This window comes from Strongylocentrotus purpuratus, unplaced genomic scaffold (assembly GCF_000002235.5).
Source record: "Strongylocentrotus purpuratus isolate Spur 01 unplaced genomic scaffold, Spur_5.0 spur5_contig_816, whole genome shotgun sequence".
NCBI classification, from domain to species: domain Eukaryota; kingdom Metazoa; phylum Echinodermata; class Echinoidea; order Camarodonta; family Strongylocentrotidae; genus Strongylocentrotus; species Strongylocentrotus purpuratus.
Window position 1 is genome coordinate 1,231,132 of NW_022145520.1, and position 20,508 is coordinate 1,251,639.

Genomic DNA, 20,508 nt, shown 5'->3' on the forward strand with positions numbered 1-20,508 from the left:
CCATGGGGTGGGATGTAGACCAAATAACGAGGAACAACATCACCAGAATTTATCTCTTCTTCTGTTAAGAAAAATCAACAAAAAGATATTTCAACATAATTTCGGCTTCTGGAGCATGAGGTGAGATGTAGATCAAATCACCAGGGGGGTGTTTCACAAAGATCCTAAGTTGAACTTAACTCTTAGTTGGACTTAGAAATTATGGAGAGCCATTTGTAGTCTTAAAATAAAATAAATTAAAAGTTGAAAATTGAAGTATTTTAGACTTGTTATAAATATGAATAATTTGAATCAACATTTTATGCCTTTTATAATAACTTTTACAAAATATTTTCAGGGATGTCAACGGCTTTACATGAATGTAAAGTCCAACTTTGAGATAAGTCCCTTAGAATTTTTGTGAAACACCCCCCTAGAACGACATCACCAGAATTTATCTCTTCTTCTGTTCACACCAAAAAAAATCATTTAAAGATTCACTGATTTCAGCTTTTGAACCAAAACGATTTATAAACCCACTATTTGGGACTACAAAGAGGAATTATAGAAATCACATTCCATTTTTATTCTTGTTTATTTCAGTCCTTATTTTTTAACTTCTTTCTATATACTTTTTGTTTCCATCTTAAAGAGAATTTTTTAAATGTAATTGCATTCATAAAAATATTACCGTTACAGGTACAAAAGTAGTCTTTTCTTTATACACAGCTCTCATCAGCCCTAAATATTTTCTAAAAGATTTTTATTTTTTCCAATTCAAATGAACAATTATTTTCTTCCATTCAATTTGACAACATATTTGACATCTGCTCAAACAATACAATTTATATGTAGGAATATAAATATAATTGAAGAACTTGTATTACAAGGAAGAAGGCGCGAATCCCTACATCAGCACTCTCCAGTATTGTAATCACAACATGATATTTTCTCCCTTTACTGAACAAATCATCCCTCATCAGCTTGCACTCAGTGAGATGTGATTATCATGCTACATGTACATGTACAGGTGTATTCTATAGCAAAATTTCAGAGGGTATGTACATTTGAAGTTTAAAGCCCATCTGTACTAGTCTGGCCAGGGGGATTAGACCTCCCAGCAAGGTCACTGACAGGTTGTTATCTCATCAAATCAGCTCTCATTTAACATAAGAAAAAGGGGATCACGGGGGACCAACAGGCAGCGATTAGGCATTGTTTGCTATATAGAGGGCGCAAGTAGCTATAAGTAGTACAGTGGGGCTTTAAAGAAGAAAATCTACAGATTTTTCAAACAAAGTATGATGGACTCACCTGTTCCATTTCTGCATACAGTCACAGTAGATTCATGGGCCACCATGTCATGAAGGACAATCGATTGCTGAGGATTTAAAAAAACAAAAACAAGACATGAACATACAAGAGATATCAAAAAGCTGTCACAATCTATGAATCCAATCCATTTCCATGGCCACCCTCTCTATAAAGGCCACCTGTCCACAGTGGTCAACTATATTGGCTCTCATGAGAACAAATGTACGTTGTGCGACGCCATTTTGGAATATATCAAAAGGATTGTTTAATGTCTCTGTTCAAGATAATTTGTCCAGTTCTGGTACAATTCATGCAGGTTAGTAGAGAGAAGGCAATATGACAAAATAATTCATAAGTTTGTTGAAAAAGACAAAAGACTTAACTCCTATTCATTGACAATCAGCCATGCATGAAGTCTTTCGTCTATGTCTGATCGTCAACGAAACGGAGTTAAATCTTTTGTAAATTCAGTTTGTTGCTACGGCAGGCGGCCAGTTAAAACGAATTCGTTTAATCAAATTATGGAAATGCAAGCACCACTTTAAACAAACAGAACTTTGGTTATTCCTGGCTCATTTTTCCTGATTGAGGTGTCATATGAAGGGGCAGAAAATGAACTTTCTAGAAATGTGAAATTCAGATACCGCCCGCCAAATGACTTTTTTTTTCCTTCCTTCAAATGTTGCTTTTTGCTTGCTTTAAATCAATCATGCGTGAAATATGCATCAAAGGAAAGGTACACTACTAAGCACTCATATCCATTAAGGTTCTTAAGTCACTCCTATTATAATACCCCTCCTCCAGCTATTAAAGCTACTGATTTCGTTGCTCACCCATTCAACACCTGGGTGGAGAGTGGCAAATGCAGATTAATATTATTACTATTGCGACTGCATATTAAACTACGGTTCTTACTCTCTTTGTCTCATAGAGCGACACACTGAGGGATATGATGATGATGACCCCGATGCAGCCACCGTAGACAAAATAATTCTCCATGATCCACAAAATTATGCTGAAAATCTGGAAGATGTAGAAGGGGTTCAGGATCTGGAAGGGAAGAAAAATGGGAGGGAAATTTGAGAATGGTAAATAAACATACCAGAGGGTGTTTCACAAAGATTTTAAGTTGAACTTATCTCTAAGTTGGACTTCACAATTATGGAAAGCTGTTCACATCTTTAAAAATATTTTGTGAAATTTATGTTAAAAGGCATAAAATGTTGATTCAAATCATTCATATTTTTTATTATCAAGGAGATTTGATGTGCTTAATGTGGAATTTATGAAAATTCTAGAATACTTTGCTTTTGAATATATTTTATTTTAGGGCTCCAACTGGCTCTTCATAATGTTTAGGTCCAACTTAGAGTTCAGTTTGACTTTAGGGTCTTTGTGAAACACCCCCCTGGTATATGGATCTGAAATCTGAATCTCAAGACCCACGCAAAATTAGGGGAGCAAAATAGGGGAAGTGTGAGGATTACTGTGACATAATGAAATTTTTAAAAAATTATTAAACAAAACAAAGGATGTGCGAGAATCATGGGGATCGTATGTTTAAGTACATGTACATGTATCTGTTTGATAAATGCCTGTCAAAACCAAATTAAAACTATCAGAAATTTCAAATTTGAGACAGGAAGGTAGAATATGTAATTGGACATGAAAAACACAATATTAAGTCAAAAAACGTATCATACTTAAAGTGAGAAGATATAGAGTAAGTCTGAGAATGCCAGACTTTGTTATCTATTTTCTTTTCATTTACAAAAATATGTGTTATTTCCATTTGGATTTGTCATCTTCTTCATTTATATTCATCCTAAATAGAATTCATACAACCTACCCAGCTACTCATTAATTTGCTCATTGTCCAGTATTTATACCACAAATTAAGGCAATGCAAGAAACACTATACCTCTTTCACAAACAGCATCAGGTAAGAAGGGACTTCCACATCAATAACATTTCTCCCGTAGATGTCTTGCCTGGGCAAATGAATAGACAGAAGAATAAAGAAAATAGAAATGTGAATGGTGATCTCGGTAGTGATTGTACAGTGTAAGGTTCATCAATTCTCTTGTGCTGGCCGAAGAGCTTTTTGAAAGGGACATCTCTTGATACAATTAGCCATTAGGTGATCAATGGGGGGGGGGGGGGATATGAACATTTATTTTATTACAACAGGTTAAGCTGTCTTCAGACGCAGGTCATCTCTATGTTCAGATTACTTTGAAGCCCCACTGCACTACCGGTACTCATAGCTACTTGTGCCCTCTATATGCATACCTGCCAACCTGAGACAAGAGAAATTAGGAGTAAATTTTTCTGGATGGACTACGAGGTCGCGAACCACCGAAGGATTGGGGTAGTAGCCCGTAGATTGGGGGGGGGGGAACTAACGATCACGTTCGGGCTGCGCTGTGTATATCTTCTATGAGCGCGAGCGCGGATGTCGGCGTGATCTGGTTATCAGTGCTGTGTTATGCTTTAGTCTTATACATACATACATACATATTGGTATTTATTGAGCGCCTTTACATGAACATGCTCAAGGCGCTTTACATTTCGAAATACAAACATAATAGTTATATACTCTCCAAGTGCATTACACTCTATAAAAAAAAATATAAAATTTTTTTTTAAAAATCGGAGTTTTGAGGCATGCATTCGGAATTCGGAGTTGGTATGAAAAATGCGGAGGAACTCCGCCTAAATCGGGGTGGTTGGCAGGTATGTATATGGCAAGCAATGCCTAATCTGTGACCATTTTGATCCTCTTTTACTCATGTCAATTGAGAGATGATTTGATGAGATAACCACCTGTCAGTGACCTTGCAGGGAGGTCTCATCCCTCCTGGTCAAACTAGTGCAGTGGGGCTTTAATGCATGTTTCAATGACAGACGCAGAAGAAGCAAAGAACACAGTATGTTCTGACCCAGAAGACTGATCGAGCTGATTCAACTCAATTCAATTTTAAAGTATATTGGAAATATATTACACTGTACATGACATAAGTGGAATATGGAATTCTCTTTCAAATGAAATCACACAAATTGTTTTTTTATAATAGTATTAACAGAAAAATAAAAAAATCCTCCTATATTCTGATTTTTCAGTCTGAAGTTGTAATATTTGTTTATTAGAGTTGTCTGGTCTTTCTGTTTGTTTACATTTGTAATCTTAGAATGTGAGTTTTTGGGGAGTTTAGCATATTCATGTAAGTAAATATTTTAATATAGTGTACTCTCCTCTTGCTTTCCAGCACTTTCAACTTTTTCATAAGGGAACCAGTCTTTTGTGAAGTTGGAGGAGTCCCTCAGTGATGCCCTGGCCGGTCTCATCCCATACTATGCGACCAACCACCTGAGAGCTAACCCTGATAAAACTCAGATAAGCGCATTCCACCTCAAGAACAGGGATGCCAACCATCAACTAAGGATCAGCTGGTATGGGAAGAGGCTGAAGCACACTCCCAACCCAGTCTACTTAGGCGTCACACTCGATCGCTCCCTTACCTACAAGAACCACATTGCGAACACAAAGGCAAAAGTTGGAGCCTGCAACAGCATCCTCAAGAAGCTAGCCAACACCAACTGGGGGACTGATGCCAGAACAATCCGGACGACAGCCCTCGTGCTTTGCTTCTCTGCTGCGGAGTATGCATCACCAGTATGGAGTAGGTCGGCCCATGCACCCAAGATTGACCCAGCTCTAAATTGACCCAGGCCAACTAAAGTAGAAGACATCTACCTGCTCTGCGGTATTGCCCCTCCACACGTCAGAAGGTTGGTCTTGTCCCAGAAAGAAAAGGACAAACAAGAAAACAATCCACTCCACCCACTCTTCGAACAACAGCCAGTGGGCAAGCGGCTCAAATCCCAGACACAGCTTTCTGCACTCGGTAGAGCCTCTTAATACTAGCCCTCACAACCAAATGTTGACTTTGTGGTCTAACCACCTTCAGACCACTCCACATAAACTCTCCCTCAGCCCGAAGGAATCCCTCGCAACCGGCTCCAGTGAGACTTGGCCTACCTGGCTTAGCCTGAACCGCCTAAGAACTGGCTACGGTCGATGCAGAGTCCTAATGCAGAGGTGAGGTCTAGGAGACGAACAAACGGCATGTGAATGCGGCCAGGAACAGACAATGGAACACCTGCTAGTCTGCCCACTCCTGCCAGAGCCATGCACCCAAGATGACCTGGAAGCCGTGAATTGCCATGCCAAAGCCTGTGTGGACTACTGGACGGGACTTGTGTAGTGACTCGATAAGAAGATAAGGGAACTATCTCGACAAGACCGCCTTGGTGTTCAATGGTTCCGTTGATTCCATGTAGAATGATTTGCATCTGTGCTGTATATCTAATTTGTATGTGTACTATATGCTTTTACTGGAATTAAATAAAATTGAATTTGTACTTGAAAGTCATATTTACAAATTAAATGTTAAAGCCTGTCTGCACAACTTTGACCAGGGGGGATTAAACCTCCCTGCAAGGTCACTGACAGGTAGTTATCTCATCATATCAGTTCTCAATTAAAAACATAAGAGAAAGAGGATCATGGGACAGAAAGAGGATCATGGGGGACCAACAGGCACCGATTAGGCATTGTTTGCTATAAAGAAGGCACAGGGAGCTACAAGTAGTGCAGTGGGGCTTTAATATTTGCACATATTTCTGATGGAATCATTTGCATGTCCCTGACAACATAACGAAGTACAAGTGAAATAGGATTTTAAGTGTTTTGTCTTTTCAATATAAGTGAGAAGGAAAAGAAAATACATTACCTCTGTTGTTTTTGGTCGCTGTTGAAGCCTCTGTAACTGTAGATTGAGGAGCATGGAGTATTTTCTTCTAGAGCATACAGCCTGAGGTAGCTGTCGCAAGGCTCGTTCCAGTAATACAACAGCTTGTGATGTTCAAAGTATCGAAAACTGTTCCGAGTCTGTGGCAATATAACAAGACATAATCAAATCATGCATTTATAAACAGTTTCTTTAACAAATGTAATACATACATGTATGGCTTTACAGACACTCTTTCTCCGTTCGCTTGTACAGGTTTACGTGTATCTAGAAAATGCAAGAGCTTTTACATTCCAATAAAATAGTGATTTGCGGTATTATTGTAATATAAAAATCAGTTTTTTTTCAGCAAAAAGATGATGATCACAGTACCGTATATTAAACTGGTTAATGACATAGATGTGTAAATCGTCTTTTTCATCATAGAAACAGTATTATCAAACATATATACCCTCCAGCATAAAATTGTATTCCCTATAATAGAAGTGTATGAAAACTTGATTTAGATTGTACTTCAATTCTATTTTAACTTTAATACCTGAAGTTCTGATTTTTAAAAGTCATTTTATTTCTCCCCTGTTAATTCCATATCTGTGGTTCCATATGTACATGTACGTGTAGGGCTACAATAAACACCAATATTTCAATGCCTCAGTTTGAGTGCAAACATTAAGGGTGTAGCGTGTACATTACCTCTGTCTTTTTTATATTGATGAGCGCCTTGGTGTCATCGATCTCCTCATCGGAATCCATGCTCGAGTACGACCAGAGGTGCGAGTGCCTCCCGCCATTGTTGACGTCGTCTCCTCCCTCTGTCACGGGGGCGGCGATGTCGGTGCTTTCCGAGGTGTACTTGTGGCGTTCTGTGCTGGTGCTATAGAAAACGCTGACTTGGTTTGGATCTTGGTCACACTCTTGCACCAAAGAGGTTGGGGGGCTGTGGTTAGTGTAATGGATGGCGTGAGGTGCAGTGTTGGGTGTATGAAAGGTGTTAGGTGTAAAGGAGAGGTTGACAGGTGTAAAATGGTACAAGGCATTCAGGAGTTGATGTACATGTATATAACATGAGAGGGACAGATTAAGGTGTTTGTTGGTGGTTTTCAGTATTAACGACACCGAATATATATTGAATACACATGAAAATATAAGATTGAGGTTATACCATGAGGTTGTTTAGATGTGTCCATAGTTTTTTTGTATATAATATAAACATATGAGGGATGTATGAAGGATTTAATTAGTAATAAATAAATGAAAATATATTTTGTGTTATGTGACAGTGTAATAATATTGTTGAAGTTATCATACACAAACCAAATATATAAAAGTTATCACATTGAAACAAGATTTGTTGTGAGATGTTAGTGCACGTACATGTAAATATTGCACAATAGTACATTTGATAAATGTGCAAGTTATTGATAAATTTGAGTAAAAGTTTGTTTGATGGGTGTTGAGATTGAGCAGAAGTTTAATGATCATGAGCAGAAAAGTGATTATTAAATGAAAGTATGGTATGTGTTAATGTAGTGTGTGCATATATTATATGTGTAGTGTTTATGCGAGTCGGTGTGTATAGTGTATATGTGAATATGCATGAATGTATAACAGATTGGTAAAGGATTGTATGTAATTGAATCAAATAGTTGAGTAATGATTATTAAAATTTATAATCACAATTTTTCAATAGAGTGTATTTGAATTCAATATTGGTGTTTAGGTTTTGCAAGCAAATCAAGGCAGGAATGAATGATGAGAATGTGAGAGAAGAAAGAGGAAAGAGGAATCAAATGGGCAGGAAGGAAAACAATAAAGCAATGAGGCATGATAAAAACAAAATGAAAGAGCAAGACAAAAAGGGATATTGAATAAATGCAAGAAATAGCATGAAGCGTAATAGTAAAGTTAAGCACAGCAAAGAAGGCATAGAATATAGTTCACATGCGGGGGTAATTCAATTTTTAGGAATTGTACAAAAAATAGAATATGAATTTCACACACAATTTGTGACATTTTTGGACATGAGAGGGGGATACAAAACCAGGGGGGATACAAAACCAGGGAGAAATGGGTGCAAACAAAAAAACAATACATGATTTATACATGTTGTTTAAGAAAGCACTTCGTTTAATATCAATGCAACAGATAGCATACCAGTTACTGACTCTAGATGAACATGTACGTGTAGAGTAAATTCATTATGCATTGCGACATGTACATGACTGCTAAATATATATATATGTAATTATGGTGATGATACATTATGTGAAGGCAAGGCAAGAGAATTTTATAACTTCATCATTTTTGTAATGTAACCAGCAAATCTAATGCTTATGTCTTTGTAAAGTGCCTCGATGTAAATTATTTCATTCATCCATTATGAATAATTGTATTTCAGTAGTTGCTAGGTAGGACAAACATTATGACTTGACCTACCTAGCAACATGTAAATATACATTTTGCATTGTCTATTGAAATACAATAATTCTTAACAGGTGAATGAAATCATTTGTAACTTGGCACTTCACAAAGAACTATGCATTAAATTGTATTACATTACAAAAATGGTATATTCATTATTTACATGTAATGTGTTTAGACCAAACTTTTATCCTGTACATTTATATTTGTGTGTACCAGTAGTTAACAACACATTTCTGTGTACAGTGCATGCAACGTTCAGCAAGATGAAAATATGTTGATGATTCCAAAGGAATCCACACCTCGTACAGTGTATGAGTATTTTTTGTGCTACATACCGGTACACTATAATAAACCCTTTCTAAGTGCTTCCTGAGACTTTCTTTAACAATGCCATCACATGACCAGAAATCAAATTAATCTTCAATCTTTAAAGGGAAGTCTGCCCTGGTATGGAAGTGGTTTCAGTACAGGTAAACAAACAAAAAATCAGATACATGTGTGAGTATTTGAGAAAAATCTGATGAGAAATAAGGACATTACAAATATTTGAAGTTTTAAGCGACCAAGCCCAAAATGGCAATGCTCAGATTCTGTGAAGTATCTTCCAAGCTCTTCACCCATTTGCTCAAACAAATGTAAAATTCCTCTTTTCTCGACAAATAATATTCAATTATTCATGCCTCTGGATTTAATCACGGCACACATGTTTCTACACAACCCCAGTATGAGAATAATACATCCCTTCATCAGCATAATTCTTGAAATCTATTAAACTTTATGTACAGACAGTACAGACTACAGTACAGACTACAGAACAAATGGGAAAGGACCTCACAAGATATGCATTGACAGCACTGTCAATTTGTATCTGATTGGTTACAAATTCCAAAATATTTAAGGTAAAGACCAGTTATGGTCATGCGATTGCATTGTGAAAGAAACATTGTGGAATCGATCATCTAGCATCTAGCATCTGCAAGGTTCTGGAATCATCAAAATGATAAGAAATTTGGCCAATTCTTTGTAAAGTTACAAGCACTATACACAGAAAGATGTATATGGGACTACCCTATATCTCTCACAGACCATGAGAGAAACAAATTTATCAAATATATGAATTAGTAGGCGGTTTCCCGGCAAATTTTTTATCATCATGTATTAGTCAAAACATATTCTTTCACATGATTGGTAATGAGAGCTTCCATTTCATTTTTTGAAATTGGGGCGTTTCCAAAACTGGTCTTTACCTTTAAACTTTTGTATTTTTCACTTTCATTTACTCACACTTTCACTTCATCTGTTCTCTCATATTTTCTGTTTTTATTAAAAACCAATTTTAAGTAAATAGAAGGGTAGACTTTCCCTTTAAGTCAACAGGATCGAGTCCTTGTACCTAATTGGAATGCAAGCTGTAACCTTCTGTGCTGCTGTGCCATACGGTTTATTTGGTTTATCAATACGGAAATAATTAGCATAATTCATAATTATTCGTTAATTTGTACCTTTTCAAATGATTTGATTTGTGTTTGGGACAACCTTGACAAGCTCTTGCTGTTTGTTGGCTCCAAATGTTTAATTATTGTCATGCTGAAATACAATTTATCTTGAAATTGTTGGAACTAAATGAAATTGATTAAGTAATTAAGTATTTCAGATTTGGCATCATATCTTCCACTGGAACAATATTTACAATGCAAGCTACATTCATAAACCTGTTTGATATCCAAAAAAGGGAATTACTAATTTTATACTACTATAAATTCAAACTGAATTAAAAAAATTATAATTTGGATGTAGCATTTATCACAATAATTGGTATGCCTGAGAATAAACTGCTCTTCACTTGCAGAGAGCATCTTATATGTTGCTTTAACCCCTTGGCAACTGAATTGTATAGGTCCCATAGGCTTAACACAGGGATCACCAGGTTCCCATGAGCAAAGGGTTAATAGCTTGCAAATTTGACAGAAACTAGAACAAAGGGATGCATTATTACTACTTCAGGTTATGTTAAGGTAAGCCATACAATATCAGAGGAGGGTGTACTATTTCAAATGAAGGATTGTCATACACACATGCTCCCAGCATTAACATTATTTACACAAAGCACAGCAGGTGTTTAATACTTGGCTCGTTCATTGTGGTTCGATATTGGGTAAGGCAATCCCATAGGAAAGTAAAAAGTATGCTGCAGACCTGCCGCAGAATTAAAGTCTGCGGCAAAGAGTATGCCAAAGTATGCGGCAGAAAGAAACTTTGCTGCAGACTTGCCGCATACCAGTATGCCATAGGAACAGTCTGCGGCAGATCTGCCACAGAAAAGTGGGAAATTATACAGTCTGCGGCAAAGCTATAGGCTGCCATTTTGGAGGACCATGAGGTTGCAGGCTGCGACCAGCGTGATCTAGTAAATTCCTGTATTAGGCACTGTTATTTGTCTTTTTAGCGTCTGTCAAACCAAACAATATAAAATTTGCTTCAACTATTTACTGGTACCATGAGAGGAATTTCTTACATAACGAGGAAACTGAGGAATTAACAGACTATTTCAAACTTTTTAGTTGTGCCTTGTGTCATCACATAACAATTTTAGTCTGATCATGGAAAAAGAAGGTGAAAAAGCATTTTTAAATGAGGTTAGAAGTACAAAATAAATCAATAATAGACCATGGCGCAAGTAGCAATACATGAAAGTAGTGCAGTGGGGCTTTAAATAAAGTGTTAAAGCAGCAATTGATGTGTGCAGATAATTATTTGTTTTATGAAAAGCATAAAATTCATGAATTAAACCAAAGTAATATCCTTCATTCTCTAAAAAGCTGCAGTCATTAGAAACATACATCCCATGCACAGGGCTATGAAAGAACTAACTTCTTTCCAAATAAACTTTGGCAAAGAAAAATTACACCATTGTTTTTAATCATATTAGTTGTAGGGTAAATCCTTGATGAATGAAATTTTTATAATAGCTGAATAATACGACAGCTAGTGCATGAGTTAATGCACATGTATGTTCTACGGACCTGTGGCTCAACTCCAAGACATATAATTCAGTGCTATGATTCCTTGATTAGTCAAAAGTGTTTAAAAGTATATTTCCTTCGCAAAATTTACATGTAACTGATAGTGTCAAGATAGCTGAATACTAAAGAAAGTACATGTACACAGTATTAAAGTATTCAATGTAAACATGTAACCTGTATAGTAAGCTCCTAGGGGACCTACAGCTTGGATCCTGGACAAAGGACAAGTAATACAATCAAGGTAAAGGGCAAATGCCCAACCCAAGAAAGACTATTCTTAAACCAAAGTCAACTTATTACAAAGACCATGGATCTATCTACTACGTGTCAAACCATAACCTAAGACTGTCAACAATACTAGCAAGGCTAATCAAAATTACTTATAAATTCCCACTTCCTAAATTAATTGGCTTAATCACCTTATTTTCCCTTGAAAACTTATTTCTTTAACCCGTTGACTACTGAATTCTCTTATTCCCAAAGGCTTAATTCAGGGGCCAACCAGTTCCCGCCGTAGGCGATGGGTTAACATTAAAAACTCGACATAATTTAGGGTCGCATCTCTTTCAGTCCAAGCAAAAATGGTAAATAAAGAGTTTTAAAAAATGAACAATCTTTTGTGGATTAAAATTTATCAATCTGATCAAAGTGTACTTGTAGTTGAAAAAACTTCACAAGAAATTGGGGGAAAATGCCCCTACATTTCAACTGGTTCATCAATGCAAGAAATTTCCACATATTGTACATGTACATGTAGATACTTTTGTTCAAGACATGTTATATATATACATGTACATGCACAGAGTGTGTATCAACGTACAGGCCCAAATTCACAAAGGAGGTTTGTCGACAAACCAAGGTTTGTTGACGAACCACCTTTGTGAATTCAGGCTTCTATGTACAATGTACATGTACATGATGTGCCTATTCCTAATGAATACAATAGAAAGGTTCTAGTATTTAGGCTAAAATATATGTTACCAGTAACCATATACTGTTATACAGGTACTTAAGTGTCAAGGGAAATCACAAACTACATGTACCCAATGACACTATGCAGATATAGCCTAGCCATAGTACTCAATAGCCAATCGACCTTGTTCTGATTATTTTAGTGAAACAATAACCTTGCAAAATGAAACTAGAAACCACTAAATAAAGATACAGATTTCACCAGGTTACATGTATAATTAGCTGTGTGTGATATAGGGATGGTTTTTCAAAAGTACAGTATGTATATGTACAGGGTATTCCGCACAAAAAAAAATCAAACATGTCACATAACCACATTGAAATTTGGCAGGGGTAGAACAGGGGGGGGGGGGCGTTTCTCAAAGCCTTTTTTCAATGACAAATGACAAAAATCAGTGACAAATCTGCTGATAAGCAATCAGAAGCAAGGATTTCAGTAGCTTATAACAAAACTGTCATTTGTCACTGATGACAAGTTTTGTGAAACGCCCCCTGTTGTGTGCGGAGCGCAAGTCTCTTGTCGCCAGGTTCCAGAACACTGGACAAAGAGGTATCAGTAGGCATTAAATTTGGTTACCTTACGAAAATAGCCCATTTTTAACTTCCACCCTGGACAAAACACTACAGTAACTAATCCTAACCCTAAACCTAATCATAATCCTATTACCCTGTCCTTGGCACTTTTTCCTTTTATTCTACCCTTTTACACAATATTAAAGACGGAGGTCACTTGTTCTCTATTAAAATAGACATAAAAATGGGAAGAAATTTCACAGCCGAGGCTTTACAATGCATACAAATCTGTCACGAACACAGCAGACATTGTACCAATATTAGTTACAGAAATCAATGATTGATTTTCCTTTGAAATTCCCTGCAAAATGCGTGTGCAGGTATTTGGGTTTTAATTTCATGCACGAGCAAATATGTCCTTTTACAAGCTACCAAACATTGCGTTAGAAAATGTGACCTACAAAATCCATCCCATACATATGGTAATTTGTTTATGAAATAGGCCATTTTTGTATTGTAATGAAATTCACTGAACAAATCTTTGTTACAGTGTAAGTGCCTTGTTACAAATTATTTCATTCAACTGTTACAAATAATGGTACTTCAATAGACAGAATGATAATTGCATACATTCCCTGTTGTTACATGTAGGTAGGACCTAGGCCATAATGTTGGTCTAGCGATTGTTTTATAACAGGTGAATGAAATCATTTGTAACATCACATGGCACTTAACAAAGAATTATGCGTATACTTTAATATTGATTACATTACAAAAATAGTATTGTAAACTTGTAATCATACTGCATTCTAGATATTAGTACTTGCAATCAAAATACTGAAAAAGCCTGTATGCAACTTAATATACATTTGTGTACATGTCATTTGTGTATCCTAAATGTGAATCGTAAAATTATCTAATATTTTCCATAAGCAACATGCAGGGAACTTAGTTGCTTCTCTACAAGCCCCTTGCTTTGTTTTTATTTCATTCTGTTACTTGTTTAGCTTTAGTTTTTTATTTAATAATAATAATAATATGTCTTGTTTAGCCAGGGTAGCCTCATCAGTATTAATACTGATCTCCCTGAGGGCCCCGCAATTATATCATTAACCCTGGCTTTGCTGAGCTACCATGAAAACGTGCTCAAGCATTCAAAGTTTCCTCCTATTTTCTTTTAACATATTTATATTTTTGTTGATTTTTTTCTTGTGATTCCGGATAACATAAATGGCAAATCAAAATCAAATAGAGTATCGAAGCTGCGACAACATAAAAATCTGTTTCTAGAATTTCTTAATTTGGACTTCATTTTCCGAAAGAGCATCAAAAATAATGTCCAAATGTCGAAAACCAATTGCATATGTTAAGTATTGGCTGAGATACATTGTATGACCATCTGCATAAAGAGATTCCCTATAGGAACTCAGTGTTATTTTGCACTGGTTCATCACATTATGGGCCAGAGCAAAATAACACTGAGTTCCTATAGAAAATCTATTTACATGTATTCATTTCTCAGCCAATACTTAACCTATTTAATTGGTTTTCGACAGTTGGACAATATTTTTTATGCTCATTCGGACAATGAAGTTCAAATTGAGAATTCTAAAAAATAACTTTGATGTCACACTTCATTACTCTATATTGTATGTAGTCCAACAAACCTGTTAATATGTAGGCTTTCTATGGCTGCTGCTGAGAGTGGTCTTGCCTTGATCCCTGCCACACATAGCACCTTGTATTGGTCCTACAGTATTCAGAAAGGAAATTAAGATAAGATAGAACACATTTAGGTAAATGACAGCAATAAGCCAGTTCACGGCTGCAGTCTGAGCATGAGCAGAACAAATTGTGAAATACCCGGAGACGAAATAGTGGATACGTGCTCATGAAAGTTTTGTAATCATTATTCATTAATGCACAAGCAATGCACTCCATAATACACAGGTGGAAGTATTCTTTTAAAAGGGGAAACAAAGGTTTTTTATGTAGCACCTCCATCACTAAAGAGTGATTATTTCAAAATGAACAAAGTGGGACCTCTTCATGTTTTGAAGATCTGTGGGTATTCGGGTCATTGCAGAAATGTGCTAACCGTGAACTGGTCTATTAGGGCTTGAGCTTTGGTGGACATAACACGTTCAAGCTAATGTACACTGTATACACGCTTACATGGATTCTTTGACAACCCACTTTCCGTTTTATTAGCTTTTATCAAAAAATTGTTATAGATGGATTACTATAAAACTCCTTTTTGTGTGTTATAAAATGGTAATTTTGCATTTGCATACCATTGAACATGGAGAATGATACATACATGTATGTAGCTACATGCAGTGTGAAATTAATCCAGAATTGTACAAAAAATAATAGCTTGCTTTATTGTAAGCAACTCTTAAACCTGGCGCCGACATGACTGGCATTTATGCCTTTTTTTATCCAATGCCATTCCTGTTCTTATTTTTATCTTATTTTATTATATAGCATACCGTATTCATAATGCTGTAAATAGTGTAATGTATCATTCATTGTTATTGTTTAAATAGTAATCATATTTAATTGAATCATTTAAACTCATTATTGACTTTGATCATTCTACATTCTCTTCTAATAAACAACACTATCTTGAACTGTGAATATCAATTAATTCATTACAAGTAATTAATGAAAATTTGTTTTACCTGCAGAAGGACTTTTGTACCTCTCTTTAATGCGCATTTTGATGAGACATCAATCATGTTTTATTAAATCATTTAAACTCATTATTCACTTGATCATTCTAAATCCTCTTCTTATATAAAACAATTGAACACCATCTTGAACGGTCAATATCAATGAATTCATTTCAAGTTATTTTACCTGCAGAAGGACTTTTGTAGCTCTCTTTAATGCACATTTTGATGAGATATCAATCATGTTTTATTAAATTATTTCAACTCATTATTGACTTTGATCATTCTACATCCTCTTCTAATAAACAACACTATCTTGAACTATAAATATCAATGAATTCCTTTCAAGTTACTTTACCTGCAGAAGGACTTTTGTAGCTCTCTTTAACGCGCATTTTGACGAGGTGCACCAAAGACGCCATTCTGGCTTCCAGTAGAAGACTAGCTGAAGCGCCCCTACCGTGATAATTGTCAGAAAGGCACAGAGTATGGTCTTCGGAATGCTACGCCTGTACCCTGTGCATACCTATATTTGAATTCACAGAATAAGACGGGGGAGAGAATAATTTACTTTTGCACTTTGAAGAAAGAGTTTCAAGATAGAAATTATGACTATCAATCAATTAAAACTAAAAACAATAATAATAACAATAATAATAATAATAATTATCATTTAGTAATAATAAATGAACAGGTTTAACATATACTAACATGATTTTGAAAATCTATTTTTTCTCATCATGGTTCCATTGTTTATTGTGCATTTTGATACCTTGGCCCCGTCTTATAAAGAGTTGTGATTGATTCGTATCAATCGCAAGTTTGTAGTCTCCTATCTCTTATACAGTGTGAGTCAAAAAAAGGTTAACACCTAGAAAATAGCTGATTATTTTAAAAATCATCCAGGAACAGTAAATTATTACACAAGTGAAAGAGTGTTTCATTCCAAATTATTTGGTACCATTTTTGTGAGGTAAGTCTTTATGCTTGGATGAACAGGGTATACATGTAGTTGTAATTGATATCAATCGCACCTCAAGCAATCGTTCAATCGCAACTCAAGCAATCGTTCAATCGCAACTCAAGCAATCGTTCAATCGCAACTCAAGCAATCGCTCAATCGCAACTCTTCATAAGACGAGGCCCAGTATTCCCATGATATCTAATTTTCAAAATCAACAAATACACACATTGTATTAAAAGCATTCTAAAGAGAAAAAACAAATTTTTCACTAATCCTTACATATTGGATACAATAATAAAATTTAAGCAATACGAAGCATTTACAAATATGTCACTGGAATCTTGAATTGATGTGCTATGCATTGTAAAACTACTTTTACTTGATTGATGTCACACAAGTCTGTGCATTCTTCCTTTACTTGTTTGGGTGGTTGCCAGCCTGATGACCTAGACATGTGCTTATTAAAGTTGCCAAATTCATTTCTTTTTTTAGTACCCGGTACATTAACATGTACAGAACAATGTATACAATTCATAAGAGAGAGTTCACAATAATCTTTATCAATTTGTGACATTTGAAAATTACCATCTACACACTGTACATAAAACAGAGACTGGAACTCAAGTTTTCATGACTGGATTTCATGTGGTGAATGAATTAATGTTGAGGCTAGAGAGAATGACTAAAAATTAAATGAAAATACTTTTTTTTGGGGGGGTGGGGGGATTCTGTGCAATATGTCCTCTGATAAACTGTATATATGTGGGGGGTTTCCACGTATTTCATCCAAAAATAAAAAATATTTTGATATGACAATTTCATGTTGTCAGTGATAATGTACTAGAAAGAATCATTTATAGTCAATGGTCATATCAATATATTTATTTTTTGGGATATACATGTACATATAATAATGTCAAAGGGGACAAATTGTACAGAATGGCCCTTTTCCCCAAAAAATAACCCCTCCCCCCCCCCTAAAAATTGAAACCTGCTTTAGCAACCACCTGTCAATAAAGAACGTAGGTAGATGTATGTTTCCCTTTGAAATTATTTCCAATTGAAACCTGTATTAGGATACCCTGTCTATAAATACTACCTGCATATAAATAAAGACCACTTCTCTTGCCTCCCTTGATCGGTCTTATACATGTACATGTTTCACTATACTGTACATGCAAGTTTCATAAGATGCTTCTAAAGTCACATGTAGCGTCACCAAAAAATACAGCAGAATTAAGCTTACCAATTCATCCTCTGTGCCATGATTTAATATGTTCTCTTGGCTTTTCTGCATCTTGCAGAATTCACAGGCTGTGTTATCTGTCGGATACAAAAGAAAAGTGGAATATACAGGGTGTAGTCCCTCTGAACATGAACAATTAGTAAACGGCATAACATTCATAAACACTGTTAGAGGTTATAATCACATTTTAAAGGACAAGTCCACTCGAAAAATAACTTACTTTTAATAAAAGCAGAAAAATCAGACAAACCGATCAAAAAAGGTTTGAGCTAAATCGGATAACTAATAAGAAAGTTATGAATTTTTGAAAAAGTATGTAAAACTATGGAACAATGAGAATCACAACACAAATTGACAAGATGGTTATCAGTTTGTGACGTCATGTCCTCACAACTCATCAATTGTTTTATATAGTTTAATCACATTAATTTCCCTTTTTATCCCCCAAAACTTGATTTCCCCATGCCTTTGCCCAGGTTATATGACTTGTATCATATTGCATGCATGATTTCCCAAAAACTTTTATGAATTTTGAAGAATTGATACTATTTTCTGAATATTGTTTATTCATAATTATTGATTTTTATATAAATAGTTTATCAAAATTCAATTTTTCATGATTTAAGTGGACAAAAATTACTCTTTATTTGTGCATCCACACAAAAACACATGACTAACAATTTAACTTGGATGCTGGTGTGAAGAAATAAGATTCTTAGGGTGAAAATAGGAAATTTATATCATCAATATAAAGAAAATAATTAGTGGATAGTGAGGACCATACGTCACAGACTCATGAGTGAGTTGCCAATTTGTGTAGTGATTTTCAAAGTATTTCATGTCATTAAACATTCATAACTTTCTTATTAGCTATCTGAGTTTGCTCAAATTTTTTTGATTGGTTTGTCTGATTTTTTGGGTTCTATTGAAAGAAATTTATTTTTGGAGTGGACTTGGGCTTTAAGTGTATGGGAAGTGGGTTAATAACTAGTGCATGAACCTTGAGTATGGCTGACATAAGGGCTTAGATTAACAAATACATTATCACATGTCTAAAGCACTTGATTTTGATTGTTGAAGGAATAACATGGGTGTTGATACAGACTGAAAGGCAATTAATACTTGTACAAGGCAATTTGAAATACATGTTACCTTGAATTGAATTGAAATTCATTGTCCCTTTCAGGAAATTCTTTTTTCACTGGTTTTACAGCGCATGGAGAAACTGTTGTTTATTATGCGCTCCATAAATATTGAATTTTTATTATTGTACATGCACGTAATACAAGAAGAAATACATAATACAAAAATAGCAAAACAAACAGGTCCATCGTCACAAACATAATAACATTCTGAAAACTAGTGTTACATTAGAAAAAAATACATGTAACCTTGAATTGAATTGAAATTTATTTTCCCTTTAAGAAAATTCTTTTTTTCACTGGTTTTACAGTCATTGTACATGCACATTGCAAGAAGAAATACATGTACATGCACATAATGCAATAATAGCAAATGTACATCGTCACAAACGTAACAACATTCAGAAAATTATTGTTACATTGGAAACGGAACGATTGTATCTCTGCATAGCTAAATATTGTATAGAATTGGCTCCCATAGGTTTTATGTGTCTGGCAGGGATTAGTACAGGGGCAGGGATTAGTACAGGGTCACAAACATAACAACATTCAGAAAATGATTGTTACACTGGAAACGGAACAATTGTATCTCTGCATAGTATTGTATAGAATTGGCTCCCATAGGTTTTATGTGTCTGGCAGGATTAGTACAGGGTTACAAACATAACAACATTCAGAAATGATTGTTACACTGGAAACGGAACAATTGTATCTCTGCATAGTATTGTATAGAATTGGCTCCCATAGGTTTTATGTGTCTGGCAGGGGTTAGTACAGGGTGTATCATACATGAGAGAAGAAAATAATTATTTTTAATTCCATTTTCAACTTGCAAAGTGCAATCCCTAATTTTTTAGCAGAGAAATACTTGAATAGTCCTGGAATCAGGTTAGCTAGCAAATGTAAGTAAATTAAAAGCTGCTTCTATTGAAATTGGTGTTTATTTTGAACTAGTACAGCAGTGTATTCATGACACACTCCCACATTGGTTTAGGCAGTTTTATGAGTAACTGAAATGTGTTGCATAATTATTTTTATTGTAATCAAAGAATGTTCAAATTGTTGGTTGCAATGTCCTTCTTATGTCCATACGCCCATTCTAGATCTTGTACCAAGCACACAACAATCTCTTCAAACTGCTGGGAGAAGCCCATTTCTAGCAACAGTGTTCAGTTTTGGATTGAACAAACTTTGCTCAGATTGGGCTCAAAGTATCACTGATCAATCTGTTTCTCTACTTTTACTCACTAAATCTTTACTGCTAGATCTATGTGTCAAGTTAGGTTAAGTTTAAATGGGGATGTGACAGTATGAAGGCATGACCAAAGTTTGCAGAGATTTTGACAATATTATAAAATGTGATATTCGATGATTTCTCATATTCTACACAAATTTAATTTATTTTAATTATTACCAAATGACTGCAAAATTTGCTGATCTTT

At 35.3% G+C, this 20,508-nt stretch overlaps 1 protein-coding gene across 5 annotated transcripts in view; it reads right to left on the reverse strand.

The window, feature by feature from the left end:
* Positions 1–20,508, reverse strand: part of LOC115921668 (probable cation-transporting ATPase 13A3) — a 42,409-nt gene that overhangs the window by 21,399 nt on the left and 502 nt on the right. The window contains exons 2-9 of one of the 5 annotated variants that reach the window (XM_030979474.1): positions 17,925–18,001; positions 16,073–16,240; positions 14,707–14,789; positions 6,801–6,981; positions 6,090–6,247; positions 3,215–3,284; positions 2,209–2,343; positions 1,294–1,360 (exon numbers count right to left, since the gene is read on the reverse strand). In XM_030979474.1, coding sequence (XP_030835334.1) covers positions 1,294–1,360; positions 2,209–2,343; positions 3,215–3,284; positions 6,090–6,247; positions 6,801–6,981; positions 14,707–14,789; positions 16,073–16,240; positions 17,925–17,975 — 913 coding nt within the window. In that variant the 5' untranslated portion in view covers positions 17,976–18,001. Of the gene's footprint in view, positions 1–1,293; positions 1,361–2,208; positions 2,344–3,214; positions 3,285–6,089; positions 6,248–6,800; positions 7,045–14,706; positions 14,790–15,723; positions 15,794–15,901; positions 15,965–16,072; positions 16,241–17,924; positions 18,002–20,508 lie in introns of those variants that run through there. The other 4 variants (XM_030979468.1, XM_030979497.1, XM_030979483.1 and 1 more) reach the window with 4 other exon arrangements.